The sequence below is a fragment of the Notolabrus celidotus genome, chromosome 7 (genome assembly GCF_009762535.1).
Source record: "Notolabrus celidotus isolate fNotCel1 chromosome 7, fNotCel1.pri, whole genome shotgun sequence".
Classification (NCBI taxonomy): domain Eukaryota; kingdom Metazoa; phylum Chordata; class Actinopteri; order Labriformes; family Labridae; genus Notolabrus; species Notolabrus celidotus.
In genome coordinates this window covers 16818460-16833755 of record NC_048278.1, presented here as the reverse complement: position 1 = coordinate 16833755, position 15296 = coordinate 16818460, and the positions used below count along the sequence as shown (strand labels likewise).

General features: G+C 39.0%; 1 protein-coding gene across 1 annotated transcript in view; it reads right to left on the bottom strand.

The window, feature by feature from the left end:
• usp43a (ubiquitin specific peptidase 43a) overlaps window positions 1–15296 on the bottom strand; it is a 137486-nt gene that overhangs the window by 14842 nt on the left and 107348 nt on the right. Inside the window, exons 9-12 of the mRNA XM_034689029.1 lie at window positions 14918–15021; window positions 10684–10761; window positions 10349–10478; window positions 5291–5410 (exon numbers count right to left, since the gene is read on the bottom strand). Of these exons, the coding sequence (XP_034544920.1) occupies window positions 5291–5410; window positions 10349–10478; window positions 10684–10761; window positions 14918–15021 (432 nt within the window). The remainder of the gene's footprint in view (window positions 1–5290; window positions 5411–10348; window positions 10479–10683; window positions 10762–14917; window positions 15022–15296) is intronic.

Genomic DNA, 15296 nt, shown 5'->3' with positions numbered 1-15296 from the left:
ATAATAAACAGCATAATTAACTTTAAGAAGTTTTAACTTAACACTAGTGTTAGTTTATATGTACGCTATATTTGAAAATGTTAAGTTCCTTTTGCCAACAGAGAGCTATTTTGTTTTAGCACTATCTACTGCTGCAGGGCGCTGATTAAGTTGACCCTGTCTGCAGCCTTTGTAGTCAAGTCTGTGCTTGCCGATGAGTGCCCTGTGGTTAATAACTTACTATTGACAAGTAACACATACAACCCCATGTAAAGAATAATTTAAAAAACATTCCCTTTAACTAGTTTGATGAGATCATGTTTTTAAGTTTGGTTTGTTAAGATGCTAACATTGGTCATTTGGAACAAACTATAAGTCAGCTGAGCCCCACATACTGTAAATATCTTTATGTTTCAAAATCAAGCTACATATTTGACATCAAAATGGTGGTAATTTACATGTCAGAAGATCATGAAATTGCTTTTTTTTTTAAAGTAACCCTGAGGTTACATGAACATCCATTCAAAATGTAAAGTCAGTTTTTTGAATAGATGCTAAGTCCGTTAGGTCTGGTCTGTTAGGTCCGTTTCCGACGGACTTTTATTTATTTATTTTTGTTTAAAAAAATTAATAATTGCGAGTACTCGAGTAATCGTTCATTAGGAAATTTGAGTAATCGATTACAAGGATTACGGTAAATCCCCATCCCTAATTTATAGCAGAGCCATTAAGATCTGAACAATGGATCCAACCCCTCTGAGGATGATGCAGCACCGTGACAAGCATTAGACATGTATACCTTGTCTTGAAAAGTTATCAGTGGCTGATATACTTGTTTTACTTTACTTTCCTGCAGTGTGACAGGAGCTCTCCACTCGAAAATGGGCAGCAACCAAGCCCCTTTACTAGTCATGGAGGATCTTATTTTTAGAAAATGCTCCAATGTTTTTCCTTCATCTCAGGTGTTCTCAGTGGTGCAGCAGCCTCAACAGCCCAAGGCTAATGTGTTACCTGTAAAGATGGGGTCGACTCTTTTCCTTGAATCTACCTGTCTGAGGTCACAGGGCTTGTTTAAAAGCTTTGCATTGAAATAAGGCTCACCCTGATAAAAAATTTCAAGGTGGCTGGTTGTTGACAGGCTGTTGTTACGACACAGGTTTAAAATAATGCATGGGGATAAGAATGTCTGAACAGTGGACGAGGGAGTATGTTTAGATGATTGGGGTATTATAACAAGAAAGAGGGAATGCTTAGGAGTTGACCGGCTGTCTACACTTACATTGATTAAGAACAATTTAATGGATTTGTTTTGTAGTGGACATTTCCTTCAGACTGGGCAGGAGTGTGTCCTGCATTTTGAATGTTACCCCTCTGTCATTGATTCACTCTTTACTCTGCATCTCCTTCACTAAAACCCTATATCTACCAAACATTTAACGCAATCAGAGCATAACAGAGCATATCCTTCAAATTGGTTTGATGTAGTTGTTGATAATGCCATCACGCAAATATAAACTCTGCAGGGAGTACAGTTATGATAGGAGTGACAGTCTTAAATAATAGGGCCAACAAGCTGCCACCTTAATTAGGTTTTAAATACATTTGGATTGATTGATTGATATTACGGCTTACAGAACCTACTATCCTGTCTGGAGGGCTTAAGGGACCTGTGAGGCTGGCATAAAAGTTCAAGGGTTGATAAAAATTTCAATTGAGATAACTTTTTGATACACTTGGGTCACCTGAAACTACCAATAGCAAGCAACCAAGAAACAGACCAGCTCAGTTCCAAAGTCTATGTTATAAGTCACTTCTAGACCTCAACTTCATTCATCTGTTACTTAAACCAATAAGTCAACAAATACTTTCTCAATGCTAGCTCTGTGAGCTATAAAGTAATGACTAATAATTAATAACACAGTTATAACATGACAGCTAATTAGCTGATTCAAATCAAATAGATTAAACATACCATGAAACATGTACTATATCACAAGACAGTTCCACCAAACCAGCTGTGTTACAGTGAAGTAAAGACAGGCAAATTGGCACAGCAGTCATATAAGCATCAAGATTGATAGCAACAGAGCACTGACCAGCCAACATATTTTTGTGAAACCAAACTCATGCATGTTCACCACTGCAAAGTAAGTTAACCCAAAATAAGCACTTTAATTACTTGTTGTCAGCCAACTTCGTGCACTTTAAAAGATTTTCCTTTCAGTATAACAGATAGACATGCATGTATTTTTCAGGCAGCCATCCAACTAGAGGTCGATTTAAGATTCAGCACAACTCCCCTGACCTTAAAATAAGAAGGACTTACAAAGTTAGTCTGTCGGGAGTTCTCTTGAGGACGACCCCTTGTATCTCCATATTTCATTATTTATAATTTTTCAAAAATTTATGATTTTGGTAACTATTAGTGCCTGTCAGTGGGCCTTACAAAATTGCAGCCAATGAAAAGCATTAAAAAGAGATTGTGACTGAATCCTTTTCAGTGTTTTGTTATTTAAAAAAAAAAACGATTGTTTGCGCAAAACTTGTTTAATAATTAATTATATTTGGCAAATTTAATGTAAAAAATATTGTACATGAACTGAAATGTGGTTGGAGCTACAGTATCTCACAAAAGTGAGTACACCCCTCACATTTCTTCTAAAGATGATGCACAAGAAAGTCTGCAAACAATCTGCTAAAGACAAGCAGACTAAGGACATGGATTACTGGAACCATGTCTTGTGGTCTGATGAAACCAAGATACACTTTTTTGGATCAGATGGTGTCAAGCGTGGTGCCCAGATAAGGAGTACAAAGACAAGTGTGTCTTGCCTACTGTCAAGCATGGTGGTGGGAGTGTCATGGTCTGGGGCTGCATGAGTGATGCCGGCACTGGGGAGCTACAGTTCATTGAGGGAACCATGAATGCAAACATGTACTGTGACATACTGAAGCAGAGCATGATCCCCTCCCTTCAAAAACTGGGCCGCAGGGTGGTATTCCAACATGATATCGACCCCAAGCACACCTCCAAGACGGCCACTGCCTTGCTAAAAGAGCTGAGGGTGAAGGTGATGGAGTGGCCAAGCATGTCTCCAGACCTAAACCTATTGAGCATCTGTGGGGCATCCTCAGATGGAAGGTGGAGAAGCGCAAGGTCTCTTAACATCCATCAGCTCCGTGATGTCATCATGGAGGAGTGGAAGAGGATTCCAGTGGCAAGCTTCAAAGCTCTGGTGAACTCCATGCCCAAGAGGGTTAAGGCAGTGCTAGAAAATAATGGTGGCCACACAAAATATTGATACTTTGGGCCCAATTTGGACATTTTCACTTAGGGGTGTACTCAATTTTGTTGCCGGTGGTTTAGACATTAATGGCTGTGTGTTGAGTTACTTTGAGGGGACAGTAAATGTCCACTGTCATACATATTGTGCTCAGGGATGGAAGTTCAAATACTGTCACAGTTTCTTAATACTTAGTTTCAAATTCTTAGTAGTAGATATATCAAGTCATGTCAAGCTTTATTTATAAAGCACATTTAAAACAACCTCAGTTGACCAAAGTGCTGTACAGTTATTAAATACAATATAAGAGAATAGTAAGAGCTCAATTTAGGAAATAAAAAGAGTAAAAAAGTAAAAAGCCAATGATTCTTGCTTAGCTGGGACTGAACACCAAGGAAAAAAGATGGGTTTTCAGTAGTGTTTTAAAGTGCTCAACAAACTCAACAGATATATCATTATCATTAACAGATTAATATGCCACTGATATTCAATGAAAAGTCAGCATTCTGAGAGAAGTACTTAAAGTTGATTCAATGTCCAATAACTATCATTGGACAACAGCTTGTTTTAGCAATCTGCTACTTCCAAGCTAATTATGCTGTAAGCTAGCAAGCTAGATTGTAGAGGCTACAATTATTGCTTCATAGTGTTACAATCAATGATGAGAAATGCGTACTAGAATGTTAAAACAAGGGATTAAATGCTGACATTCAATGTTGTATAATTGCGGCTGATAGGTGATCTAACATGTTATGTTAACACTCAAGTATGGCCTGATGTTAAACCAGCATTTGAGCTTCCCTCTCAAGAAAAGTTGAAACTACAGCAAGTTTAAAACTGGACTCATGTACAACAGAAGCAAAATGTTAGCATCTCAGACTGCCAAGTTTTCATGAAACGTCACATCTGCTGCTTTAAATTTAAAAATATGCCAGAATATTGGCTCAACATGACTGCTCTAGCTTGGAACTGTTACTTGCATTTTCCAAAGCAGCCTGCTTACCAAGTTGGGGGTTCTTGGCTGAATATATCATCAACTTGCACCTTTAATGGCTGTGTAGCTAATGTGTGCATCTTTAATGGGACACACAGGCACAGTTATGAGCTTCATATAACATAATATAGTAAATTAAAGTGGCAGTAACCTTTTAGAACCTTTTGCCTCTCACTACTGCCTTGTACCACACCGCTGTCTTTTGTCCCCTTCCATAAAAACATACAATAGAAACCCTAAAAAAAAGCTAGGTTACTAGACAACTTAACATTCAGTGATGGTCATCTCTCAATCCTAGGTCCCACTGCCCACATGCAAAGGGGTTTTTGAGCAAGACCCTAAACCCCGAACTACCCTCAGTGGCTGTGTGGTCAGAAGATGAGAGAAAGTTAATACAACCAGCTTCCAAGCTCTGCGTTATTTCCATATTATAACTAAACATGTTGTGTCTAGACTAGTTTAAATCAATTTTCACAATTTAAAAATGTGTCTGTTATTTGTCTGACTGTTATTCTTCTCCTCCTTATACTTTACAAGGGCTGTACATTGGTAAAACCAATACTAAAGGGAATGGATGTCATTTTTTGAAAATGAACTACAACATAAATACTTAATTTGACATGGCCCCTACCTTACTCTACCCTAACCTTTTGTGCTAGACTCCTCACAGAAAGAAAGCGCACGAGGAATAGTCATACAGAATGCAATCCAATTTTAGGGCCAATTAAGAGCAACAAAGACAAGAGGTGAATGCAATATTGGACCATGCATTGTTACAATGCTATGATAAATGTGCTGACTTGCAAATATAGAAAACCAATACTTGTGAAAAATTAGTCTGAATCAAAACAATGAAGTTTTATTCCCAACTCTGTGCTGACAGTGGCCAAGAGGTCATAATTAAATCCTTGAGAGGTACCAAGAGACTGAAAGTCATTTGATGCTTGGTTAACTGAGAAATATTAAGTATAGGCCCTTGAACAGAAAAATAATTGAAGTACGACAACAGCAGTCCATGTCAAAGCTCACCTACCTGGCGAAACCGCTTGAGATGGAGTATCAGGATGTCAGGGAGTGTCCACAGGCTCATTTTCACCATGCCCTGCTGCAACTGCTTACAGTGTGGACACTTCCAGGCATCATCTGGGGCAAGCTGGAATCAGTCAATGAAGATACCAATTACATGGTTATAAAAAAACACCAATATTATTTCAACAATGTTTCAACCTATTTGTGGTCATTGTATTTTGTAATGCAATGTGAATCTTGTCCTTATATGAAAGATAGTGTTCAAACCTGACGATAGATTGTGCAAAACATGGATGTAAATGGTAATAGGAACGTACTGATGGTAGAGGATGGATGGGCTTTAAAGTGTAGCACTTAAAGATAAAGGATTCCCATACTTCCTTTTCCCTACTTTCTCACCGTCTCCGGTCCAACTTGCAACTTGAGTGGCGAGACTGTATGTGAAGCTTTGAAGCAAGAGTAGGAGAATATTGTACATGCCTACATGTGTCGATTTATAGCTAATCTATAGCATTTTTATTGTCAGATAACTGCAGATTGGTCTTTGAGCTGTATAATGCTTTCTGCCATTTTTGCCCTCTGCAGGTATTGCCCTCAAAAGCCAGCTGAAATGCAAGTGGACAATTATGGTCATACCACGGGTGGAAACCAGAAAACTTCTGATTGTATCCTTTGCCAACAGACTCCAACAACTTCCAGCCTTATTCTAGTTACTAGGAGTTGTGAGTTATAATTTTTTCTTTAATCGCCCACCTCCCCTCCTTTGAGGCCTTAGTCTTAATGAAACTCAGAGTAGATATTGTCTTTTCTCATGGTTTTTATTCGGAGTTGGTGATGTGGACAAGTACACATTTAAAGCTACCTTTTCTACTTCCTTTATTGTACTAGAGGCTTCAAACTGCAGGTAGAGGAATTAGAAGATTAAGTGCCATGTTTACCCGGGTGTGACTGACACATTGAAGGCACCTTTTAATAACGTGCTTTTGACAGAGGAGAAATCTTTCTGACCACTGCTTGTCAGTTCGTGGAGCTACTCAAAGCCCTGCCAAAAGTAACTGTCTGTTAACCTCAGTCTACACCTCTTCACTTGGCCGGTCATGACAGTAAACAAACCCTAACATTTACTGGTGCTATGGTTACAGGCACTGTTTAATAAGCTCATTATACTCCTTTAACTCCTCCAACCTATTTCCATTCAGTACTGCTCAAGATTTGCAGACTGTGTTTCATAAAATAAGATCAGGAAATGAAATCATCTTATCTCCCGTCAGTGCTTTGTTTAGGAAAACAAGATCTATTGAATCACATGCTCTAAACTTTTAATCCTGACAGGCAGAATCAAAGTGCTGGATCTGTAAGCTGATCTCAGTGCTTTGAAACTGTTGTGCGGTAACATATTGTCAATAGTTGGCACAAGTACACACAATCCATCCACCTGCATTTAGAAAGACTACAGGACAGATGGATCATTATCAGCTTGTTAATTGCTGTTTACATGGAAATTAAACTAAATTTGTATTTCATCAGCTGGTGATAGTAAATGGACTGTTTTTTAGTAGTGCTTTCTCTCATCTTCTGATCACTGGGGTCAAGGGTTTTGCACAAAAGTACGAGGACGGCATGAACTGGGATCCAAGCCCTGAGATTGAAAGACGTGAGTGTAGCACTGAGCCTCAACAACGTGTATAGTAATGTCCAACCAGCAGGCTTTGTTTAGAGAGCTCAGCACTGAAGCATGGAACAAAAGGGGAGTGTAATTATAGAGTACCATCATGTAATTAAATCCGTTCATATTACATGAGGACTGATGAACACATCTACACTGAAATCCACACAATTATATGAGCAGCAAGATTTCAAATGCAGCTTTTGTAATTCTTCCGTATGATTTTCATGCCTTTCAACTTATACCTGTTAATTTGAAACAGTTTAATAGTTTTGGTTCAGAGTTTAATGATTAAACTGGCCCATTTTTAAATTAAAAGCCACCTTTCTACTGAGCCAAAGAAGGTCAATGAGCAAAGAGGCTCTTTTCAAGGAATACCATGCTGAATATTCAGGGTTAAGAGACATTTAGAGAAGCACTTCATCCTTACACTTTTAGCTCTAAGATTTATTCTACTTTCTTCAGAAAATAATCTGATGTGGATGTTAACTGGCTTTCCAAACTCTGTTGGGTGAATTACACAGTTTTTATTTGGCTGTGTGATATCATTCAAATAAAGATGTTTCATTGGAGCATTTAACGCAGAACATTTTTTTTGTTTAATTGCTTTTTATACAGATTACAATAAACATAAGTATCACATTAGTAAGTGCATTCCACCATTGTCAGTAAATTATTATATATTTTGTTTACCTTTTAACAGAGTCAGTACAGTGGTTTGTATTTTAGCTTACCAGTTGATTGTAAATTCGTATTCACAGACATGCGTTCAATAACAACCTCGTCCTCCAACTGCAAATGAAAAATACTTTTCTAGCTTTCTTTTGAGGTGGAAGTTTGGCAGAGCCTGATTCAGAGAAACAGTGTTGAGACTGACTGTGGCGACAAAATAGTTTAAAACGAAAGCATCATTTGGAAGATATCGGACTTTTAGGACTGCCAACTTATTTGAGAGAAATCAAATGTGTGCAATAAGCAACAGGAAAGCCAAGGCAAGAAAACAGATTGGTGATTGTTATTGGCTGTCATGTTTGTCCTTGATGAATGGTGTAGTGGTATAAGCACAGGGCCATAGAGGGAATTGCTTTCATCTGATATTTCAACAGAATAATTATGATAAGGCCTTTGTTTCTCCTTGACTTACTGTCAGAGGTTTTTATTCTTTGCTCAGTGTCTGAAAGTTGCTGTTGAAATTGAAAGTTGTGAGAAGGCAGAATGCATTACAGAAAAAAAGAGACAACTTGATTCATTTTCCCTGAGCTTTAACAGGTGATTTAAACGTCTTTGTCTTGTGGAGTCCTCTACTAACTGAGGGAACCTTCACCCAGCTTTTTTAATAATCTGTGAAGCTTTGTGTTGAAAAGCTATTTTTTTTACATCTACTAAGTAAGCAGCATCCAATACACAACTTCAACCAACATCTAACAATTTGGCTTCAAGATAGAAAAAATACAAATGGTCTGCATGGACAAACACTGAACATGGTAAGTAACTTGCAAGAATGTAGGATACAAATATGCCTTTTTCACACTTAAATGTTTCAGATCATCAAACACATTTTAATATTAGACAAAGATAACAAGATTAAACACCAAATGCAGTTTTTAAATGATGATTTTATTTTTTAAGGGAAAAAATGTCTAAACCTACCTGACCCTGTGTGAAAAAGTATTTACCCCCTAAATCTATGAACCCGTTTGGCCACCCTAGGAGGCAAAAACTGCAATCAAGCGTATGGGATAACTGGCGATGAGTCTTTTACATCGCTCTAGATGAATTTTGGTCCAATCTTCTTTACAGAATTGTTTTAATTCAGCCACACTGGAGGGTTTTCGAGCATGAATGGCTTGTTTAGGGTCATACCACAGCATCCCAATTGGATTCAAGTCCAGACTTTGACCAGGCCACTCCAAAACATTATTTTGTTTTTTTTAAGCCATTCAGAGGTGGACTTGGTGGTGTGTTTTGGATCATTGTCCTACTGCATAACCCAAGTCCAAAAAGTTAAACAGAATATTTTCCCATAAGTCTTGGGGATCATCAAGATGTTTTCTGGTGAATGTGAGACGAGCCTTTGTGATCTTTTTGGTCAGCAGTGGTTTTCGCCTTGCAACTCTCCCATGGATGCTGTTTCTGCCTGGTCTCTTTCTTATTGTGGAATCATGGACACTGACTTGAACTGAGGCAAGTGAGGCCTGCAGTTCTTTAGAAGGGGTTCTGGGTTCTTTTGTGACCTCCTGGATGAGTCGTCACTGTGTTTTTGGAGTAATTTTGGAAGGCCAGCCACTACTGGGAAGGTTCACCACTGTTCCAAGCCTTCTCCATTTGTGGATCATGGCTCTCACTGGGGTTCTCTGGAGTCCCAAAGCCTTAGAAATGGCTGTGTAACCCTTTCCAGACTGATAGATGTCAATGACTTTGTTTCTCATCTGTTCTTGAATTTATTTGGATCGTGGCATGATGTGTTGCTTTTTGAGATCTTTTAGCCCACTTCACTTTGTCAGAGAGGCTCTATTTAAGTGATTTCTTGATTCAACAGGTCTGGCAGTAATCAGGCCAGGATGTGGCTACTGAATTTGAGCTCAGCTTTCGAAAAAATCAGGTTTATCACAATTCATTTGTGATTTCACAAGGGGGGGCAAATACTTTTTCACATACGGTCAGGTGGGTTTGGATAACTTTTTTTCCTTAATAAATGAAATCTTCATTTAAAAACTGCTTTTAATGTTTACTCTGGTTATCTTTGTCTTATATTAAAATGTGTTTGATGATCTGAAACATTTAAGTGTGAAAAATGTGCAATAATTTGATACATCAGTAAGGGGGCAAATACTTTTTCACAGCACTGTAAGTGTTAAATGCAGAAAGGGTAATCATTTTTCTTTATTTGGGTTTGAAAAAGATCTAGAAAAAAAGTCTTAAATTTGATTTAAAAAAATGTGCTTCAAAATTGTTTAAATGCATTAAAGTACAACAACTGCAGATAACCTGTCTCAGGTTGGGATGCCATATCAGTTGCCAAGAGTAATGTTGTGATGACGCCTGGAGAAACTAACCTCAAGAGAAGTTGAGGGAAAGGTAACACATATCAGGCAGGTTATTTTTTTATACTAAAACCTTGTTTGTTTTTTTGTTTTTATAAATATCATTGTAAAACTTGAAATCTAGACACTGAATCAAGTTAAATGACTTGAGGTTATGTATACAATGCCATGCAACCTTCCTAGGATTCTAAAAAAGCTATACAAAACTGCTAACAACCTTTTGCAAAACTTTTTTCCCAACACATGCATCCCTTCCCAAAAGAAGTCCTGAGCCTGGGGCAGGAGAAAAGTCCAAGACAAACAGATGGTGGTACTTACTGTGGGGAATAGGTTGTGTTACTGTGAGTCTTACCTGCTCTTCTTTGGTATACAGCTGAAAACATTCATCCAGTGTACAGCTGTGCTGCTGCAGATGCTGCTGTTGTTGGTTCCTAACACTCTCTGCATCCTTCACCACCTCTTCCTGAATGCTGCCAAACAGACTGAACACATGCACACACAAGAAAGCTTTATAAGTTTGAGTTGGCTACTGAAAGTGTGTTTCCCTCTTCAGATCAGTGGGTGTGTATGCTGTTGTCACTGTTGATTGACAAAACTGAATCTCTGTTCTTTAAATGATACATTTTCTGTATGTGTGTGTATCACCTACATAATTGAGCGTATACAAAGAAAGAACTTGATGCTCACCATTCTTTAGTCTTGTGCTCCCACTCAATGACAAGCTTCACATGCGGAGGTCCTCCTGGACCACAGAACTTAAGAGCTCTGAAATACAGCAAAAGCAGAAAATGTCAAGATTAAACCTAAGATGAACAGAACACAACTTACGGTAGAAGTTCTGTAAGAGCTTGAAAGTCTTGCCTCATTTCAAGGCTGAAATGATAAAACCACCAGTTTGATTTTCCTTTCACAAAACAAAATAAAAACCTTCTTTGGGGAAAATGAAACTTCTTTGAAATGTTTTTGCTTTGTATTTTCACATCAGTTTATTTTCCCTTTCACACAGACAACAGCTTGAGCTCACAGGCTGATACCTGATGAGACCAGGTTCCACTTAATGGATTCATATGCAATAAGGCATGATGAGTCGTTGTGTAGTGGGGTAAGTTGCATGTGTATAACAGAGATAAGTTTGACGCTTTGATGTCAGGGAAGCAAAGATAAAAAGCATCAGTACTCTCTCATAGAAAGGTAAGATTTAACAAACACTGAATGTTAATTTCAAAAGTAATGTTTTTTTCTGTCAAGGATGTTTGGATATGTTTCAAAGTTCAGGCAAGGCAAGGCAAGGTAGCTTTATTTGTATAGCGCATTTCATACATGAGGGCAACTCAATGTGCACACGAGGACAACTCAAAGTTTAAACCTCTTTGATTTCAATAAGAAATAAGCCTGAGTTTCCAGCAAGATATTGACTGAATGTGACTGTGAGTGTTTTCACTCTGTCCTCAAAGCACACATAATGCTGGTATTTGTATAGTTAGCTAGTCAAAGACCAACATGACGAAATTAAATTCTTTCAATAAAGAAAAGTGTGCACACTTTACTGCTTGTTGCTTCAAATGTTGCACCTTTATTTCTAACCTTGATTATGGCGTGTTTGATGCTTTATATGTGTACCCCGATCAGCTGTAGCATTATGACCACTGACAGGTGAGGTGGATATTATTATCACTTTATAGTAGCACTTGTGGTGGTCAGTCAGTGGTCAATGGGAGGAATACGTTTGGCTCCAAGCAAATGTTTTGTCCTCTAAGTTTATATGTTGGAAGCATGGGAAATGGGCGAGCCAAAGGAGGTGAACTTTGGGAAAATGGGCGAGCCACAGAACCTGAACTTTGACGAGGGCCAAGTTGTCATGGCTGGATGACTGGGTCAGAGCATCTCAAACACTGCAGCTCTTGTGGGGCTTTTCCTACCAAGAGTGGTAAACTGGGGACAAGGTCATGGGTAGTCAGAGCTTTCTGATGTGTGTGAGTGAGGCGAAGATTGGCCCAAGTGGTCCAGTTCAACAGTAGAGCTACAAGAGCGATAATAGCTGAAGTGGTTCTGAAAGAAATATGTCAGAACATACAGTTGTACACAATTTTTTGCATAATATAGAGCTGAGTATTGGGACATGAACATCAGAGCAATCAAAAGAGATGGCCTTGAGGAACATGAAGGCGCCCAAAGTCCCAAAATCGCAATTCAATCAAGAATCAAGAGTCTAATCCATGGAGGCCCCACCTCATAATTTACAGGACTTCAACAACCTCTTAATGCAAAACACCACAGCACACAGAGGTCCAGTGGGGCCCATGTTTTGTCAAGTCAAGGCTGTTTTGGTCCCATCCTAATGAGAGAGGGCCCTACATAAGGGGTGGAGTTAAATCAAGAACAACAGTTTGTTTGAACTTTGTATCACTGCCCTCCATATTTTATTTTCCTTTACACTATCTATGCTCACTGGTATGAATTGTGTGGAGAAAGTTTTCAATGTCAACTTTCTGTTAATTGCATTTGCAGAGGGGGGGGGGGGGGGGGGGGGGGGGGATTAGCAGAACGAGGTATAAACACAATCCGCATATTAAGGAAGAACTTTGTGTGTCAGCACTAAACATAATTCTACGCATGAGCCGCTCTAATTGACACAAGACAAGCCAACCGATTAATAAAGGCTCCTTCAAGGGAGCGTTTGGAGAGGGTTTTTTCTCAGTACAGAGGATCATTATGTGATTCTTCTAACTAAAGCTACTTCACGGAATTATGTGTGCGATTTTTCTAATGCACAGTTATTGCTGACCGGAGCCTCCAGTAACTGCTATGGTAAAGACTTCATGCTTCAAATAGAATAAAAAAATAAATCAACTATTGTTAAGAAGTGAGCGCTGCGCTGACTGAGGGCCTGTGAGACTTAATGAGTTTTAATAATAATGTTGTTTTATGGGTATGTCAAGTAAGAATATTATTGTTGTGATACATCTGTTAAATAACACATGCATTAGTAGAGACAGCTGTAGCAGATGAGGAAAACAGAAACTGCATTTATTACAAGGACATAACACACGCACGCATGCTCTCACGCACACACACACACATCAATTGAAAGCGGCATATACTTTCATTTCCTCACTCCTTTGTGGAAGATCTGACCTTCAGTGCAGCTCAGTGGAACAACAGGGGAGGTTCAAACTAAGCTCCTCAGCTGTAAAGAGACCACTTGATTCTCTTTATCTTCCTGCAAAAATGGCTTTATCTTCCCACCTTGAAACTTAGATCATTATCTCTGTTCCCCGTAATCCTCTTATGGGCCATTCCTTTTTTGAAGGGTGCTGTAGCCTTTTTTGTCAAGAGCACTTGAAAGCCTGTTTGCCAAGGTTCTCAAAATGAGTCCATCACACTTCAGTTGCAGCCCTAATTAGAAGCTATGTGCATGTTTCCCTGTAAGCAGTGGTTCATCGCTGTGGACTAGCCATTGAAAAGGCTTGTTTATGCTGTTTCTAAAGTACAGTAAATATTGGATTCTTCCTTACTTCACCATCCCAACTTATAGGCTGCATGGAAAAATAAGTGCACTTTCAAGTGTTAACTCTAACTACCTTGAACATTCAAAGACAAACTGTTGTACAGTACTCATGTTCCCTATGTATGAGCGTGTCCACATTGCTGTTAAGCAAAGTTCATAATGTTGTTGTCCTTTGTAGAAGCAGAAATTTGTCCATCATCAGTGAAAGTGTGTTTCTATAGGCATTCCTTCTGATTAAATACTAACAGTTAACTGTTTAAAGGTGACATATTATGCTTTTTTCATCAAAATATATTGGTCTAAGAGGTCCCCAAAACATGTCTTTAACGTTTATGCTCAAAAAAACACTTTGAAATCAGATTTTGGCATGCCTGAAAAGCCCTCTTCTTCAGTCCTGTTCAGAACGGTCTGTTTTCCCTCTGACTACGCCCCCTCAGGAAGTGGATGTGGCCTCGGCTCTCCAGCACGTTGATCTATTGTTTACGTGTTGGCTGAATATACACTCTGCTCACAGACCGCGTTACTTCAACCCTCTGAATTTGATCCAGAATCTGATCCTGATGGAGAGGCACCTGTAGCAGGACCTTTCTGAACGATTGGTCACAGATTTAGTGTTTCTTGTTGTTTTATTTATCAGTATGTAGACGTGTGTCTTGGTACACAGCTACGAAAATGTAGCTATGTGGCTATGCTTACTAGCGCCAGCACTTATCCATGATAAATAAAAATGTTCCACTAGATCTTCAAATCTGCAGACGTGGGGAGTAAAACCTCGGTGTTTATTAAGTCAGCCTACAACTAGCATGCCTCCCTCCTAAGCTCCTTGTCAGCACACATTTGTGCAGGGAATGAAAAACGGAGGAGAAGTTGAGTTGTATTTTATACAGTCTATGGGCTGAACAAGCTACGAGCTCTGACTCCGTGACAGACCGGATATTGTTGTGACGTAACAAAAACACTGCAGTCTGAAACGGCTTGTTTCAGCACACATTTACAGAAAGATGTAGAAATCAAAACAGGGGCAGAATGGATTTTTTCCATTTTCGGGGGGTCTGTAGACATGCCAGGGAAACATATTTCAGGTAGAGAACCATTAAAAAGTCGATTTTGCATGATATGTCACCTTAAATGTTACAACATTTGTAAAGTACTTTTGGATATTTATGAAACAGTTCCCAGTGACCATCTAAAACTATTTTTGCTTGAAACGTCAATCTTTACAAGAAGGTGCAGCGTCTTCCTTTAATTAGGGCCTCTTCTTTGTAGGGTAGCACAAGTTCTGAGAGTGTGAAAATACCATCAACTATGGTCACAAGTGTCCAAAGTCTCTTTTGTAAGAGGAATGTTCAGGAGATCCTGCTGCAGACCTAGCACAGTCAGAATAATACATTTTGAGTCTTGTGTGTGTCCTACCTGTCAACAGCTGGATGGTACAGTGGTCGGCTGTCCTGTGGGGAGAGGTAGCTGGAGGCTGCTGATCCCCCAACCACTCTGATCCTGAACAGCACCCCAGCATTCTGCCGGGAGATGAACACATTTAAGGACTTATGTGTGCTTAGACTGCAGATTTAAAGAGCTGTTTATTCACCTTAAACAATTGATTAGTATCTACAGAGAGAGTGCGACCCATGGCTGTTGAAAAGATGATCCCTCTTGCAAAGATAATACAGAAATTACGTTTTTCATTTTTGAAAAGATAAAATAAACAAAACAAATTGCAGACAGGTGCAGTCAGTGATGCCTATCTTCAGAAATCTGACAGGAATAAAACTCAAGGAAAAGCCTTGCAGCA